The sequence below is a fragment of the Colletotrichum chrysophilum genome (genome assembly GCF_026319265.1).
Source record: "Colletotrichum chrysophilum strain AFK26 chromosome Unknown scaffold_58, whole genome shotgun sequence".
Lineage (NCBI taxonomy): Eukaryota > Fungi > Ascomycota > Sordariomycetes > Glomerellales > Glomerellaceae > Colletotrichum > Colletotrichum chrysophilum.
In genome coordinates this window covers 62,049-79,196 of record NW_026517345.1, presented here as the reverse complement: position 1 = coordinate 79,196, position 17,148 = coordinate 62,049, and the positions used below count along the sequence as shown (strand labels likewise).

The following is a 17,148-nucleotide window of genomic DNA, read 5'->3' as shown; positions in this document are numbered from 1 at the left end:
TGCCGCTGCCGCTGCCACTACCACATCCCGCACCACCCTTTCTACCCCCCGTCCACGTCCCCTTAAACGCGACCAAACCCACGAGACAAAACTCCCGACCCGACGAAACCTCGACCCCTGGAATTTGGGGGAACGCTCCGCGCGACGCACACATTTTCTCCTCGAGATAAATCGCCAGTAACTTAATTTTCCCTCCTTTCGACTCGACCGACGCCAATTGGCAATATTTCGTTTTGTCACCACCAAATTCCCCCTCGACAGCCGCCATGGCTCTCCTCGACGCAACGACGCCGCCGGCGGGGGGCCCTACGCTCTTTGGCATCACCATGAAGCAGCTCTCCCTCATCACGGTATGCGATCCGATGCGATGCGCGCCCGCCTCCCTCGCATTGCGCCTCTCCTTTTCCTTTCGATTGACACTGACAATGGCTTCGACTTGTAGTTGACCTTCCAAAACTCGGCATTGATCTTGGTATGTATCCCCCGCCAGACAGGAACACGACACCAAGCTAACCGCATCTCTGCCAGATTATGCACTACTCCCGCATCATGCCCCCGGTGAGCGACCACCGATACTTCACATCCACCGCCGTCTTCCTCAACGAGGTCATCAAGCTGTCCATCTGCTTGACCTGCTCCATCGCCGAGGTCTCCCGCACCCTGGCCCCCTCCACCCCCGCCACCGTCATCTTCGAGCAGATCTACAACCAAGTCTTCTCCGGCGACGGCTGGAAGCTCGCCATCCCCGCCACCCTGTACACTCTGCAAAACACCCTGCAGTATGTCGCCGTCGGTAATCTCGACGCTGTCCACTTCCAGGTGCTCTACCAGCTCAAGGTACGCTCTCGCCCGAGAGAGAGAGATCCTCTGCCCCCCGCAAACGTCATGACTCTCGCAAAGCTAACCCACCCGGCCCGCAGATCCTCACCACCGCCATCTTCTCCGTCACCATGCTCCGCCGCTCTCTCGGCATGAAGCGCTGGATCTCCCTCATCGTCCTGACTCTCGGCGTCTCCATTGTGTCCCTCCCCCAGCCCTCAGGGGCCCACTCCGGCGACGCTGTTCGCGGCAGCATCCTCCTCCACGATACCACCGACCACTTCTTCCCGCGCTCTGTTCACGAGCTCGGCCAAGCTGCAGAGGGCGCCGCCGAGGTTGCCCGCGAATTGACCAAGCGCGCCGCCGACGGCCTTGCTGGCGTCGGCGAGAATGTCGTCGGCAGCGTTATCGCGAAGCGCTCCGCCTCGTACCAGGGAATTCAGGAGGACCAGGACCTCGCCCCGCTGATGAACTATTCGATCGGTCTCTCCGCCGTCCTGGTCGCTGCCGTCGCATCAGGACTCGCAGGCGTGTACTTTGAGAAGATGCTCAAGGACTCGCCCACTCCCGCCACTGTCTGGACGCGCAACATCCAGTTGTCCTTCTACTCTCTCTTCCCCGCGCTCGCTGGTGTTATCTTCAAGGATGGCGAGGATATTGCCCGCCACGGCTTCTTCGAGGGCTACAATTGGGTTGTCTGGACTGCGATTGTGTTCCAGGCCGTCGGCGGCGTCCTGGCGTCGCTCTGCATCAACTACGCCGACAACATCGCCAAGAACTTTGCCGCGAGCATCAGCATCGTCATCAGCTTCCTGTTCAGCGTGTGGTTCTTCAACTTTGAGGTCAACTTCACTGTGAGTCTTCCCCGTGTCTTCCTGCATCATTACCTTCCAATACTGACGGCGCTAGTTCCTCGCCGGCACTGCCTTCGTTCTGGCCGCGACGTACCTCTACAGCATCCCCGACCGAAAGGGCCGCCCGCCACCAATCACCATCGCAAGCTACGAAAAGCCCATGGTCGATCCCGCCTACACGCCGCAGATCACGGACGAAGGAAAGCTGAACCTCGACCCCCTCGAGTCGGTGCGCAACATGGGTCTTTCGACGTCCAGGCCATCGTCGCCCATGCTGCACCACCACCGCGTCCCTTCAGCCAGGGGCAAAAACCGCGACGATTAATCTGGGGGATGTTTCCGATGTGTCACCGTGACTAGAACGAATATAAACCTCTGTTTTTAACGAATGGAACGTTGCGTTGGAACGGCGGGAGTCGAGGGATGGATTTCGAAGATGGGAAGATGTGAGGGAAAGTAACAAAAAATGGTCTGGATAATAAAAGGATCGGAAAGGGGGGGGCGAGAGGGTGGTTTGGTTCTGCTTCTCTTTTTTTGCGATTTTCCCCGGAATATTATGGGCATCTTGGGTCCCTGGAAATAGAGTCCGGCTTGCACTCGCACGCACACCACACTACAACCGCCATCACCACAACCACCACACACTCCACACCACAGTATCATCAACAGCGATACCCGGCTGAGCCGCAAGGCAGGCACAAGGTGCATTGTACATGGAACGGGCGCGGCTCCGCCAAACAGGGAGTTGGAGCCGGCGGAGCCGCTGCCCTGAAGTTTGTTTATATCTGCGAAAGAAGATGTTTCTTTGGAGCTGGGATTGATGTGTGGGTATACAGCGCTAGCCGCTCACAAATACAATCATGTTCTCTAGGTCGTGATTGGTGTGTATTGATCATGACGGGTGTGTTTCTGGGATAGTTGTGCAGCTCGAGTACCAGGCGTGGTCTCTTTCGATGGTCACATCTGGGTTTACACTGACTAGAGCTAGAATATCTTTGACTGTCGCATTGCATTGCAGCAACGCCATATCTAACTTGGACACCAATTTAAGACCCTTTTTCACACTATCATGGACTGATGCTCTCATGCGGAATATGCCGATCTTGGCAGTAGGAAACATGAAATCGCAACATAGCAGCGAAACCCTCCCAAAACGAGCGCGAACCATTGAACTCTTCAAATCTCAATAGCCTTTTCGGCCGTCACCACCGTCCCGGCAATCTCCTCACAACTCGCCCACACGAAGATGGTCTGGCCCGACAGAGCCTCCTGCACCGGAAAAACCAGCTCTTTGGCGGACATCAATCCTCCAGCTCGCCCTCTCCAAAAGAACACGAGCTTGCCGTCGGTCGTCTCTGCGGCCAGGTTCACCAAAGGCACTGTACCCTTCCATGTTGGCACCTCAGCATTCGAACAGCCCAACACAGCCCTCACGATAAGGCCACGCTCGTGGTCTCTCTTTGGGATATCGAGATGGAGCACCAATCGGGGAAAGTGCCCCAGAGTGCGGACAATCTTCTGCCCAAAAGGAGGGTTCCGAGAGAGCAGCCGCTCAATGTGGAAGAACTCAAGCTTCGCAAGCTGGCGGACGGTTCTGATGCCGTGCTCGACAAGAACCTCAACCCTTTTCGGGCCGATGTCGGGGATCTGGAGCAGCTCTGTGGGCATGCCCTCCCAGCTGCCCGCGGCGACGGCACGCCAAAGCTCGAGGGTCCGGCGTAGCCCGGCGGCGTCCTTCCGCGTGGCGGCCCCCATGATATCGGCACATGCGCGGAGGACGTGGCCGAGCGTCTTGACGATGCGGGGTTTCGTGGCGAGGAGGTCCTGGCGAGCGGCGAGGGGCAGACGGTCGCCGTAGTCGCGGCCGGCGGCCTCGCACTGGGCGACGAGGTAGACCTTCTGCCAGGGCTGGGCGAGGGTCTCGCGGACGGGCCAGCGGGTGGAGGGGTCGTTGTTGATGCGGGAGAAGGCGCCCTTCTCTTGGGGGTGGAAGGTGAAGGAGCGGAATTCGGTGGCGGAGGAGGCGCAGCGGAGGATTTCTTCGGGGGAAGGCGCGCGGGGTAGGCGGGTGAGGGCGTGGATTGTTGGTGGTGAGAGCTTGTGACGGAGCATGATGGTGTGGTGCTCCGGGGAGAGTTGTACGGGGTGCTTGGGGGCGGGTTGGCTTGACAGAGGGGGGCCTTTGGCCTGCGAAGGCTGTGAGGCAATCGGAGGAGGCATCGCTGTGTCGATGGTGAGGTGAATGAGAGCAAAAAGTGTAGCGGAAGACTGGGAAGAGATGATACTTCAGAGTGCGATGTTGATGGTGCTAAGAAGATGCTCCTTCCGTCCCCGTGACTTTGGCTCATGCTTTTCTGATGTTGATAGAAGGTAGGGCAGGTCCATACAATGAGCAACTGCTCCTTCTTTCAAACTCATTTTGCATGTAGCGGGGGCGTACCTTCTCTTTACCCCCTACCAGAATCCTGGAAGTGGCTCAACGATGGACATGAGACAGGCAGGCAGGTGCCTCGACGAGAAAGGCAGTCTCCAAGGCCTGCTGTCATAAGAGCGGACTCCGACAAGGAGCAACACAGCATTGCGAACAATGGCAACGGCACCCATGCAATCCTTGGGGGGTCGTGATATTGAAGGACATGGGAATGATTGTGGATTATCTCACTGATGACTACGTGGTCCGCGACTTTCGGCAGATCCACGCAGTCTCGACTTGGTCTGGATATCTATGCTGCTACTTGCAAACCGACATTGAATCCATCTTCTGTGGGCGACCGAGGATCTGTGAGCTCGCCCTCGTTGCCGTCTCTATCGTTATTACTGTCGCTACTGTCGTCGTCGTCGTCGTTGTCGTCTCTAATCACTGTGATCCACTGTCATCCTTAACGGAAGTAAATCTCGAATCCTTCAGGTATGCGTGAAGTGTAGCCGCGCAGGCACAAAATATTAAGCGGTCTCTTGAGAAATTCCAATACGCGAAGGCCACTAACGTTGTGAGTGCAGTGGAGGGCTTCACATAACTTGTCGTCTGAGGTGCGTTCTGCCAAACTTCTATTCAGTTCGACTTACGACAGCTTGAAATCTTCGATGCGATAATGTAATGTTCTTGCTCAGATCGTTTGGGGCGATTCCAAGCCAGAGACAAGGTATATCCCCACGGACATCGCTCTCGAGTGTGGAACGACCGCTTTGGAACCCTCGACGCGAATTTTAGGTCGTCGACTTAGTAAGGGAGAAGACCAAGAAGAACAAGTCAAAGCCAAAATCTGAGCCGTCCTGGACAACACCTGTCGCACGGCTGCCAACAAGCCAAACTCTTCCCATAGCCCCGGATAAGGTAAGATAAAGGTAGCGCGGACAGTGGAGCTGAGATCGACTCGTCCCAACCTTCAGCTCAAGTCAATACGACGAGACACAGATCCTCGTCTATTGAGACGTAAACGCGGAGAAGGTTGTTTTTGCGCTTATCCATCACATCACGATGATCTTGGGGACTGGGTCGTTCCCGACTTCAGCTTGGTGTTCACGGTGTTTCGGCTGAAGGTCGTTAGCGGGGCTGTGGTCGGGACGGCTAAGGAACCGGGGCCCAGCGCGGGCGGGACTGGCCGGGGCTTGTGCCGGTACTTCAGTCCACGTCACAGTATCACCCCTGCCCTGCGCGGGGCGGCGGCGGCGTCGGCGTCGGGTGACACAGCTGTTGGCCTGAACTCAGTGTCGAACCAGACCTGACGCACAAGGGCAGTGGGGCCCGATGCTGGCATTGATGATCCTGGTCTTGTTCCTGACAAGAGGTGGACTGTCACTGGCTGCATGGCTCTGTTCAGGCGTCCAGGGGATGTCCCTCAAACTTGGCAAACCGGGAAGCGGCGATTTCTGATTTCTGCAGAGCAGCAGAGTTGACGCGGCGCCATGTTGTGCACGCGTCTCTCTCAGCGAGGCTTGCGAGGTGCGAGGGCAGAGTCATGTGTGGCGCCAGGCAGGCCGCGACCTTCATGAAGACACCGACCGTTGGACTTGACGTGTTCCACGTGTGCGACTACTTCCCGACGTCATACCAAGTGCTCTTTGAGATCCAGCAGAAGCTTGAATGAGAGTAACGAACCATCAGCCAATGATTGCCGAGAAGGAGGAAAGCTGGGTGCTTATGTCTCGGATGCAGCAGCAGGGCGAAAGACAGCGGATAACAAACATGCACCAATCATGGAGGTAAGGTACGCAACTGTCAGAACTTAAGTCAAGTGAGCTTTCGCTTCATCTTGACATCGGTATCGGTATCTGTGCAGTGCCTGTCGACGGCATGTGGGTGACATCCTCCCCGATCCACTGACAACTTGGAAGTCGTGACCTGGGACCGAAGCTGACGGGAGTGTGCTTTCCCCGACCAGATTTCTTTTCCATATCCAGGCACCCCTGCCCCTGCTCCATGTAGCTCTTATCTCTTATCGCACCTCACCTTATCTGGTGTGGACATGAACAGGCAGGCACAGCCAGCACACCACACAGAGACAAACAGAGGCAGCCAAGACATGACGAGAGAGCAGCTGCTCGTACAACCATTCACGCCTCCATCTGCTCAACCAACCCAAGACAGGAGCACAGCATGCGCCTGCCGCCGCCCACACTTACCTCCGAACGCCACCCAGACCGGGTGTGTGACATCGCTCTTTCCCCATCGGGGCCTGCGTCGCTGCCTTGAAAGGCACCTTCGCGATGGATGGGGATGGTGAGGAAGGCAGTGAGAGGGACGGACACCTTCTGCAGGTGACAACCAGCCCCTCCGTCTACCGACCTTAACTTACCTACCTTAGATAGGTATAAAGACGTGGGCCGTCGTCCTCTGTCGTCCGCTGTCGTCCTCGTCGTCCAGCATCATCACCCCTCACCTCCACCATCGATCGTCTCTTCTGTTGTCTTTCCCGTCTTCTGCCTACGCATTCACAGCTATCCCACCTGAATAAACACCACTCAACGTCACAATGTCCCACGTCTGCTACGTCGTTCCCCCCTACCTCCTCCGTGGCATAGCCGACGCCCAGTGCAACGAGGATCATGTCAGAGACGCTGCTCGCCGTGCTCTAGAGCTCCGCGACCAGTGGACCGCTCGCCGTGCCGAGCGTATGGCGCTTCTTTGCACTCCCCGCGGCGCTCGCCACGCCCACGTCCCCATGGTCCCCCAGAGCATCGTCCCAGACTTTCTTCTGAAGCACATCGCCGACAACGAGGATGTCGACCAAGAGACGCGCGCCCATGCCCGCCGTGATCTCGAGCACATCCAAGGTGTCCAGCGTCAGTACCAGCAGACCCAACAGGGCGAACAGAAGGGCCTCTCCCAGGATCAGGATCCAGCGTCGTCGTCGTCCGTCTCCGCCCTCGCCGCCGCCGTCCCCGGAAAAGAGGACCCGAAGACTCCAAAGACGGAGAAGTTCTACAGAGCCATCTACGACGCCAAGAACACTGATAACGAGCAAGAACTTCCTGGCAGCGTCGTCCGTGTCGAGGGACAAAAAGAGACGAAGGACAAGGCCGTCAACGACGCCTATGACAACGTGGGCGAAGTCCTCAAGATGTACAAGGAGAAATTCGACTGGGTTTCCATCGACAACAAGAACATGAACGTCATCAGCTCCGTCCACTTTGGCAAGAAGTACGAGAACGCCTTCTGGGACCCCGAGCGCCTGCAGATGGTTTTTGGCGACGGCGGAGAGTTTCTGAATAACTTCACCGGCACTATCGATGGTAAGTCTCCTCTCCCCTGGTTAGACGACGACGACAACAACGACTACGACAACAAAGGACGACGAAGGACGACGAAGGATAACAGAAGCTAACGGCAGCAGTCATCGGGCACGAATTGACCCACGCCGTGACCGAGCACACCAGCCCCCTGGACTACCAGGGCATGAGCGGCGCTCTAAATGAGCACGTCTCCGACGTATTCGGCATCATGGTGAAGCAGATCGTCGAGAAGGAGACCGCCGAGGATGCCGACTGGCTGATCGGCGAAGGCTGCATTATGCCTGGCGTCAAGGGGGTTGCTCTTCGGAGCATGAAGGAGCCCGGCACCGCCTACGACGACCCTCGTTTCGTAAGTGTTCCTCGTCCCCCGTCTCTGTCCCCCGTCTTCGTCCGTCTTCTTCGTCCGCCTTCTTCGTCACCCGTCTTCGTCCTCCGTCTCCGTCTCTATTGGGCTTACTAACCGTCCTTAGGGCAAGGACCCCCAACCGAATAACTTCAAGGACTACGTCCCCACTTTCGAAGACAATGGCGGCGTTCATATATACTCCGGAATACCCAACAAGGCTTTTTACCTAGCCGCTAAGGGATTCGGGGGCTTCTCGTACGAGAAGGCGGGCCCCATCTGGTGGAAGACCATGCAGTCAGGTCGCATCCCGGCCCGTTGCACCTTCATCCAGTTCGCTGATGTGACTGTCGAGGTCGCAGAGGAGCTCTATGGCGATGAGGCTGGAAAAGTCGTTCGCGGCGCCTGGAATGAGGTTGGGGTGACCAGAAAGGGCAACTAGGAGCCAAAGCCAGACCCAGGCTGCCCGCCCATGTGAGGGGATAGACGCATTACACCTATAACCCTGGCCTGAGTTATCAGATAAACAATAGTCAGTATGAATAAGCCAAGGATGACCGAGGACTCCGCCAGAGACAAGAGTGATAGTGACAGCGCCCAAAAGAGACCGTGACCAGAAGGGACCATGACCAAAAGTAAAAGCTAGAGACGAGAGCAACATGAGGAAACAGAAGTGATAACGGCTAGAAGCAACAGCGGGTGGGGTGGGGTGGGTGTGACAAGCAGAGACGAGAGCAACAGTAAGGAACTGAAGTAGCAACGACTACAAATGATAACGAGCAGATAAAGTAATAACGATTATGTAACAGCCAGAGACAAAAGAAACAGCGAGAAGCAGAAGTGAAAATGACCAGAAGTGGTGGCGACTGGGTGTTGGTTACTGGAAGTGAGAATTATTGGCAGAGACAGAAGTGGTACACACAAGAGAGTAAAATTTAAACCAGAGACAGAGCTGGAAATGGAGAAAAGAAAAGGATAATAGGGCTGACAATGGCATCTGTTCTTACATAAGCCAAGCCAGCTTTTCCTGTTGATCCTTGACTCTGGATCTTCTCTATTGCCTCGTGATGAATGCAGTAGGCGACTGAGGATGTCAATCGCGGAGACCGGCGTTCACCCATTTCGCCGTCGGCGATTGTGGAGAGGAGAAAATCGCCGACATGATTCCCTGCAAAAGTTCCTGCGACTGGTGAAAAGAAAGCCAAGTCCTTTAGGGTCCATAGATTCCGAGCTTTGCATCAATCAACAAATGGGCTGCTGCCAGATTACCATAATAAGCACGAGTTGCCAAGAATTTCTTACACGGGTTCCAAGGCAGGCGTGGACACCAATGAGGCTGTATCAATCCAACACACGACACTGCCTGCAGGCACTCCCCTACTGTGAGACTCTCATTCCGGAGCAAGGAGGATTGAAAATCGAGAATTAGATTCCCAAAAACTCCGATAGGGGTTCTGGCGTCCCTGCCTTGAGCCCCAAGGCTGAGCATCCGGGGACTCAGCTACGGGTTGCTGAAGACGCAAAGTAACTATGTATCCCGTCCGCCGTACCGCGCGGGACATCTGACTCGTCTGCGGCTTGGCAGATCGTCTTGGAAGATCACCAGCATCGTTGTAGACTCGCGTGCGTGTGTGGCCTGGAAATAGCACTCTAGAGATCGCCTGGTAGCTTGGGATGCTGTGGTACAGCTCACCTTGGCATCGTCAAGACGGAACTTTCATGTTGAATTTCCATTAGCTTTTGTAGTATAATAGTATCGGCATCACTTCTTCATGGTTTCAAAGCATTTCTTCGTTGAATCAAGTCATATCAATACATCATCTGATCCTTTTTACACAAACACCCAAGAGCAAGACATCACAAGACAGCGAACACGATGACGAAGACAACGGCCAGGACGGCCAGAGTGATTCTCTTGCTCGTTCTCCTCATCATATTTGGAGGTGCCGCGACTGGTCTCACATTTGCACCGTGTTATGCGACGCTTTGCCCCGAAGACTTCTTCGCTTTCGAGTCGAGGATCCATATTGCGATATTCTACGGCATGCTCGGCGCCATCAGCCTACTACTTCTCCTAGGTTCATCATTTCGAGCGGTGGAGAGATGTGGCAACCTCACTCTGATCTCTTCTCTTCCGCTCATCCACAAAAGAGTTACTCTCGGTGGACTCATAGTTATCGTTTGGATTGCCTGTGTCACAATGGCGACCACAGCGATGTGGCTGCCTGCGCACTGGCGATACTGGGAAGAGCGTACGGATCCGCTCGACTGGATGTCGGCCAAGATCGCCCTCACTGTCACGGGAGTTACTGGTCATTACGCTGACATACTCCTTGGCCTGTCCATCGTCCCGGTCTCGAGAAACAGTCTCCTCGGCCATGCCTTTGGGGTTCATCAGAGCACACTGCTATATGCGCACAAACTCGCCACGTACATGTGCACCCTTGCAGTCCTTGCCCACGGTGTATGCTACGGTGTAAGTCCCACTCCTCCGGATACATCTTGTCATCACATCCCCTAACAAATGACCAGATCTTCGCCTTGGACCCTAGCAAAGACGAAGACGAAGCAAAGCTGCAGCTGTTCAGCAGCGGCAACCCGACAATGACTGAGCTCGAGAGCCAGGAACGGAGCGCGTGGTACGGAACGGTGACATACACGGGCGTGGGCACCTTCGTCTGCATGCTCATGATCGTCGCCACCGCGCTGCCCAGGATCCGGCGGCTGCACTACAACACCTTCTACAACGCCCACATCGTCTGCAGCATCGCCACGTTCGTCGGCGCCAGCATCCACGCCAGCTCGGACTTTTACCTCCTGCTCCCGGGGCTCTCTCTCTGGGTGGCTGACTGGGTCTGGCGGCTCTTCCGCGGAGAGGGCGGCTCCTTGCGCAAGCAAGTTGCAGTCTTGGAGAACGCCGGCAGCGGGTGGTACCGCGTCTCGCTCGGGGCGAGGGCCAAGTTCGAGCTTGACTCGGCGTCGGAGGCGGAGAGTTCCGCGCCGGCGGCGGGGTGGCCACTGGCTCTGTACTATCTCAGCATACCGTCGGTCAGCAGGCTCCAGAGCCACGCGTTCACGGCCGCGGTGTCGAGTACATCGCAGTCTGAGCCGGTGTTCCTGTTCCGACGGTCGCAGGGCAAGAAGTCGCAGAAGGCGTTGGAAAAGGAGTGGACCTGGGCGGTGGGCTCTCTGGTCGGCAGCGTCGGGCTCCAGCGACAGCTCGATGTTCGGGTCGAGGGGCCTTATCAGCCCACAGATACGGGGTTCGAGTTAGCCTCGCATGTCATTTGCATCGTCGGCGGAACGGGTATCACTGGCGCGCATAGTCTTGCCCTCTGGTGGCTGAAGGCGAGGAGCATGGCGGGAGATACCAAGTTCAATCTCGTGTGGACCGTCCGCGAGCGTGAGTCGGTCAATGTTCAAGAATGGTTTGATCTCGTGAAGGCGGCGGGGTCTCAGACGAACATGACGGTCTCAGCGCACGTCAGCGCGGAGATGGGACGGCTGGATCCGCAAGCGTTTATCCACCAGAGCCTTGGCCTGGGAATGGCGACTGACGGACGTGAGAAGGGAGCAGTTTCTACTGGGACAGCTTGGGTGTACAGCTCTGGGCCTGGAGGCCTTCTCCAGGCTACTCAAAAAGCGTGCCAAGCTACAGACAAGGATATTCGTAGATTGGTCAGAGATCAGGCCCCTGTTTCTGTGAAGGACATCAGTTGGTACATTGCCAAGTGGGAGGTTTAGGCCAGAGGCGCTGGCAGAATAGTTTTGCGGCAAGAATGGCGTGGACACTGAAGGAGACCATTTTGATGCAATATTTCCGACGAAAATAAGGAACCTTCGTAAAATATTTTATGTAGCAAGCATAGATCCCAATTAAAGCTTGAGTGTTGTATAATTGCATCGTAGGTCGATTTCGTCATCTGTATTTTAAGGATACTTAAAGGGGGCCACCTTCATCTCGGAACGTGTAGCTCATCTATGGTTATTCGTCATCCGGGTTTCCATTAAGAGGGCTCTCGGGCCGTGGTGGGGCACTCACTCCGCGTCTCCAACATCGGCACCCTCCCTCGGCCCGAGCTGCCCAAAGTGTTAGTAAACGACCCTCATCGTCTTGTCATGCCTAGTAAGACCCAAGTGATTCAATCGGTCTGAAGCAAATGTAATTACGTCTTGCAGTCACAAACGCAAACATAAGCTTGCCGAAATATGGCTGTTGCTCCGAGGTAGTTTGCCGGCCCGAGACCTCGACTGAAGAAAGACCACTCACCTTGCCTCAGATCACAAAGCGACTGCGTGAAGACTTGCGAATGTTGTACATACGACCAACTTCAAACAACATCTGCCATACACTATGCTTTCTACCGTGAGGCGTGCTTCCGCTCCTCCACTTCGGCGCTCCTTGGGGACCACCAGACACGGAAGCCGCAATGCATCAACATCTGCACGGCCACCTACATGGTGGAGGCAGATGAGATCGTCGGCACAAGATAGGAACATCATCAGACTCGTAAGTGGAGGTGCTGGCTTGGGAATCATTGGGTTGATGTTGACGGGGCGGGCTGATTCAACGTCAACGGATGATCCTCGAGACCTGAGAGCGCTATCCTCGGTGCCCTTAAGTAAGCTCTTCTCGGGATGGATGTAAGTTGTTCGCTATAGAAGAGAGCTTTTTTCTTTGCGAGAACGAAACCCAAGTTAACCACATGAATCAGTGCGTTCGCATTTTGCTCCTGGCCAGGTTGGGTCAATGCAAGCGAGTCTCTCTACAACTTCATGTCCAAGGTCCCCATCATCTCCTCAATCACTCACAGATTCGTCATGGGCACCTTCTTCAACCAGTTTCTTGGCGGAGAAACGACTGAAGAATGCATCCCAAAGATCAAGGCGCTTCGCCAAGAAAACATCGGTACTCTGCTCGGCTACAACATCGAAGCTGAACTCGGCGGCTCCAGCAAGGATCCCGACCTAATCCTCGCCCAGACCCAGCATGTGTTCTCCTCCATCGAGGCGCAGGGGAGACTTGCAAGAGAGTTTTGGCCAGATACCGCCGCCACCGGAGGCGACAACAGATGCTGGGTCAGGATCAAGATCACCGGCCTTTTACCTCATCCTATTGCGCTGTACAACGGTTCCAAGGCAATTCTGGCTGCGAGAGGCGCAAAGGGTTTGGATGAGAATGTTCCGTATCCAGGCCTGCCCCACGACGGCGACTGGGACGCCGCGCTGAATGGCCAAGGCGTCACTCAAAGTGACCGTGAGCAGCTCCTCAGGCTCCGAGCCACCATGGAAGCCATCGCAGGCAAGGCACGAGATAACAACGTGCGCATCGTCATTGACGCGGAGCAGACCTGGTACCAGCCAGTCATTGATGCTCTCACGGACGAGCTGATGCAGAAATACAATGCCTTCGATGGCGGTCCAGCGACCTGCATCGCCTCGTTTCAAGCCTACCTGCGACGCTACCCGCAACTTCTTGACCAACAGATTCAGCGCGCGGAGGAGAAGGGTTACAAGCTGCTCTTCAAGCAGGTAAGGGGGGCGTACATGGTGACCGAGGCAGAGAGGTGGGAGAAGGAGGGTCACAAAGGGCCGGGTGCGGTATGGTCAACCAAGGAAGAGACAGATGCGAGCTACAACTACGGCATTGAGAAGGCGCTCTCGACCATTGGGGAACAAGTGCGCCAGACAGGGGCTTCTAGATTAGGGGCGGTCTTTGCCACGCACAACTCCATCAGCGTCGATCTCGGGATTCGATTGCTGGAGAATTACGGGCTGGCCAAGCGGCAGGAAGAGAGTGGGAAGCTCCTGCTTTCGAAGGAGGCGGCGGGAAGCATTGCTTTTGCTCAATTATACGGTGAGCATCAGAATCCCGAGTTGTTGAAGCAGCTGACTGACTTCGTTCTAGGAATGAAGGACGACCTCACGAATAAGATCACTGGATCTATTGAAGCGCCGGGAGGCTTCGTGCTGGTTGTCAAAGTGAGTCTTGATCTTTCAACCCATTACCCGCAAACTAACACAGTGATTAGTCCATGAGCTATGGCGACCTGCGCGAGTGTCTGCCCTTTCTCGCCAGGAGAGCGACCGAAAACAAGGCGGTTCTTGAGGGGAGAGGTGGTGCAATGGCAGAGAGAGTCCGACTGGGGCGTGAAATTAGAAGACGGTTTACTCCTCTGAATTAGCTCAGGGGCTGCTGCTTAGTTGGTTCTCCCGTGTCATCAGAATAGACATTGACTTTTACTTTCACATACGATTGGGACAGATGATTGTGCGTTGAAACCGGCAACTATATTCACAGAACCAGGAGCTTACAAGCCCCTGATGCCTTTGAAAGTATTTACATGAATTGTGTACTTCTCAGTACTCTGCAACCGCGGGCGGCCGGAAGAAAAAAGGCCGCCACGACGGAAGGCAGCAATAGCGCTCTTCTCATTACCCACTGCAGGGTTTCTTCTCTTACTAGACCACTTAGAAGGTGAGGGTCTGGCCAGCGGTGCCGACGACGGCAGCCTTGACCTTGGAGGAGCCGAGGAGGGTGTAGCTGTAGTCGGGCTTGGTGAAGGTGCCCTTGGGGGCGTCGTTGGTGGAGCCACCGAGGTCGACGTCGTTGACGACAGCGTAGCCGGTGCTCTTGGAGTCGAGGAAGGTGATGGCCTTCTTGGTGTCGGAGAAGACGGAGGACTCGATGAGGAGCTGGGCGCCCATGCGAGTGTTGACACCAGAGGTCTCGAGCTTCTCGGCGTAGTTGTTGAAGATGTGGACGTTACCGAAGCGGACGGAGGGGTTGCGGGAGCCGACGTTGGACCAGTGGTTGTTGGCGTAGGTGACGTAGAGCTTGCCGGTGTCCTCAGCAGAGTTGGAGTCGGAGTGGCCGACGAGGGAGCCCTTGTAGTGGTCGTGGATGTAGGTGTTGGAGACGGTCACGGCCATGGAGGCGTGGGTGATGTCGAGCAGACCATCGTAGTAGTCCTTGCCGTTGTTCTTGTCGGAGGACAGGTCGCAGTGGTCAACCCAGACCTTGGAGGAGGCCTGGATGCCGATGGCGTCACCGTTGTCGGCGAGGACCTTGGAGATCTTCATGTTGCGGACAATGACGTTCTCCTGCTTGTTGATGTACAGACCGACACCGGTCAGGGAGGAGCCGGCGGCACCGATGATGGACTTGTTGGAGCCGACCTTGACCTTGGTGGCACCGGTGATGGCGCCCTTGACGACGATGACGGCCTTGTCATCGGAGGTGGCGGCAGCGGTGAACTGGGCCAGGGTGGAGACGGTGGTGGTGGTACCGCCGGAGCCACCGGTGGTGCCGGCGCCGTAGCCAACATCGCAAGCGTCGGTGATGGCAGCACGCTTGCCGACGGTGCGGGGGTCGACGGCGGCGCCGTCACGGACGGTAGGGGTGGGAGTGGCGCTGGCAACGGAAGCCAGGAGGGCCAGGGAAGAGGCGATGCCGGAGAACTTCATCTTGACTGTTTCGAGCTTGGGGTTTGGCTGATTTGTGGTTGTTGGTGGTTTTCGTAAGAAAAAGAATGTGTTGACGGTCTACGTCGAACGAAGGTATGCAGTGAGAGTTGTTTGAGGTAGGGAATGAATGCAAAGAGCGCGAGAGCTGAAAGACTGAAGAAGTGAAGCGGGATGGAGAGCAAGAGAAAGTCTGGTATGAAGTCGGATGGGACGAGGGTCTTAAGTATTTGTCGCCATCAACACGCAAGGGAGCTCTTGGCTAAGCTTCTCGTGCCAAGAGCCAAGACCTCTTCTGTAGAAGCTTGGGTACACACACCCGCTCTCTCTCTCTTTGTCTGCAACGAAAGGAGGGCGTCTGCTTGGCCAGCGCCTTGCTTGCGTACGCGTGCTCTCCTTGGGTCTTGGCCCAGGATCATGGTGGTGCCAAGCGGAACCATACCGAGAGGAGGCTCTTTGGGGCCATTCGCGCAAATGCAACGCTGTCTTGGCACTTGCGTACGTCTTGGGCCTGGACAGGGCGGGCAAATGATGGTGATCCTTGGCGGGTAAGGGATTCGAAGGGGATGCCAAGACAGACTTGCACATCACGTTGAGATGATGGTGGTACACGACATGGCGTCACGGTGAGAAGAATGGGTTGTGCATGCACCCAGACACCATGGAAGGCGGAGGTTGTGAAGGGAAAGGATGAGCTTGTGAATGGCACGGTGGGAACGAAGCGGTTCCCGGGCCCCGATCTGGCTGAATCGCACGAATGAGGACGCGGGCTCGGGATGGAGTGGACGGGCATGTGGTACGAGGGAGTGGTGGTTCGTTTGTTTAGGGGAAACGAGGCCAGGAGGTATTTGTCGATATTGATCAGGCAGGCTAAGCCAGTAAGAGCGAGTTGACGTTTGGAAACGGACCAGGGGGTGATGATGGAAGTGGGTGCGAAATGAAGTCAGGGGATGAGTGATGGGATGGCACAGAGACATGGGGTTTCTTACCCATCCCAAAGAACGGCCGCATGGGTTCGAGATGGGCTGAGCAAGGGTCTCTATTGACGAAAAAGGTTTTTTTTTCTGCTCACTGTCAAGCGGCAATAGGGGGCGGCTCGGGGAAAGGCCCAGCGCCACGGGTGGAGGTATCATGGATTCATGACGGCGACTGGAGCCTCACGACTCACATCGGATGAAGGCGAATTCGCTACCCGAAAGGCCTCCCCGGGCCCCCGGGGCTGTTCTAGACGACAGGGCGTTATTAGCAGCGAGCCAATAGTGCAAATATTGTGCGGGCTGGAAGACCGAGAAGGGGAACAAAGCCATATTGCATTATTGCGTACTTGGGCCGAAAACCAACTCCCGTCGACTTCACCGGGGTTCTCAAGGCGACTCGCTCCCACTTACCGCGGGGTCCAACACCAAAGTGTCCGTACACTGGTAGCGTAGTGTATCCGTACAGAAATAGCTGTCGGTTACCAATATCGAGTGCTACGCCGTCGTCTAACTGGACCTGGGACTCCAGTCTAGCAGAATCGGGAAGCTGGGTCTCCTGGTCGTGACCGTTTGCGTTGGTGGCCGTCCCTGTTCGGAGGAGGTTCCGGGCGATGGTCCGGGTTGGAACGGTCGAGGGTCGGGGGCCAGGGCACCGAACGGGAATGGACGGGTGGGGCCCATGCTCCCAGCGTATATTAAATTTAAAATCAGGTAGAGTTGTGGGGGCAGGGATCTGTCTCAGATAAGGTATTTTCTCCGTCACTAACATCGACTTGTGGCGAGTCGTGCTGCCTTTGGTACCCTTTCTCTGTACTGCCAGCGAATAGACGCTGCCCTTTGAGCGCATTGCGCCGCTTTCATTGTTGTGATTTCTCTAGTCCGAGAGATGTGGGCATCTTGCTTCCTTCTCCGTGGAGATTCGGCTTCAGGTTGTCGCACCAGTATGCGCCTCGATGCG

The 17,148-nt window shown here is 56.0% G+C and overlaps 6 protein-coding genes across 6 annotated transcripts; 4 read left to right on the top strand and 2 right to left on the bottom strand.

Annotated features, from left to right (window-relative positions):
- Positions 1-266: 266 nt before the first annotated feature.
- Positions 267-1,998, top strand: COL26b_007256 (uncharacterized protein; the record flags this gene model as incomplete). Its single annotated transcript, XM_053180054.1, has 4 exons — positions 267-350; positions 529-837; positions 921-1,673; positions 1,729-1,998. 4 exons carry the CDS (start codon positions 267-269, stop codon positions 1,996-1,998), a joined length of 1,416 nt encoding a protein of 471 aa, XP_053035974.1.
- An 851-nt stretch (positions 1,999-2,849) lies between these two features.
- COL26b_007255 (uncharacterized protein) lies at positions 2,850-3,893 on the bottom strand (the record flags this gene model as incomplete). The annotated part of the gene is made up of 1 exon (XM_053180053.1): positions 2,850-3,893. The coding sequence occupies one exon, from the start codon at positions 3,891-3,893 to the stop codon at positions 2,850-2,852; it is 1,044 nt and encodes a 347-aa protein (XP_053035973.1).
- Positions 3,894-6,646: 2,753 nt separating this feature from the next.
- On the top strand, positions 6,647-8,191 carry COL26b_007254 (uncharacterized protein; the record flags this gene model as incomplete). Its single annotated transcript, XM_053180052.1, has 3 exons — positions 6,647-7,406; positions 7,508-7,755; positions 7,877-8,191. The coding sequence occupies 3 exons, from the start codon at positions 6,647-6,649 to the stop codon at positions 8,189-8,191; spliced, it is 1,323 nt and encodes a 440-aa protein (XP_053035972.1).
- Positions 8,192-9,949: 1,758 nt separating this feature from the next.
- COL26b_007253 (uncharacterized protein) lies at positions 9,950-11,493 on the top strand (the record flags this gene model as incomplete). Its single annotated transcript, XM_053180051.1, has 2 exons — positions 9,950-10,225; positions 10,282-11,493. 2 exons carry the CDS (start codon positions 9,950-9,952, stop codon positions 11,491-11,493), a joined length of 1,488 nt encoding a protein of 495 aa, XP_053035971.1.
- Positions 11,494-12,525: 1,032 nt separating this feature from the next.
- COL26b_007252 (uncharacterized protein) lies at positions 12,526-13,934 on the top strand (the record flags this gene model as incomplete). The annotated part of the gene is made up of 3 exons (XM_053180050.1): positions 12,526-13,606; positions 13,658-13,731; positions 13,782-13,934. 3 exons carry the CDS (start codon positions 12,526-12,528, stop codon positions 13,932-13,934), a joined length of 1,308 nt encoding a protein of 435 aa, XP_053035970.1.
- Positions 13,935-14,220: 286 nt separating this feature from the next.
- On the bottom strand, positions 14,221-15,216 carry COL26b_007251 (uncharacterized protein; the record flags this gene model as incomplete). The annotated part of the gene is made up of 1 exon (XM_053180049.1): positions 14,221-15,216. One exon carries the CDS (start codon positions 15,214-15,216, stop codon positions 14,221-14,223), a length of 996 nt encoding a protein of 331 aa, XP_053035969.1.
- Positions 15,217-17,148: the final 1,932 nt, after the last annotated feature.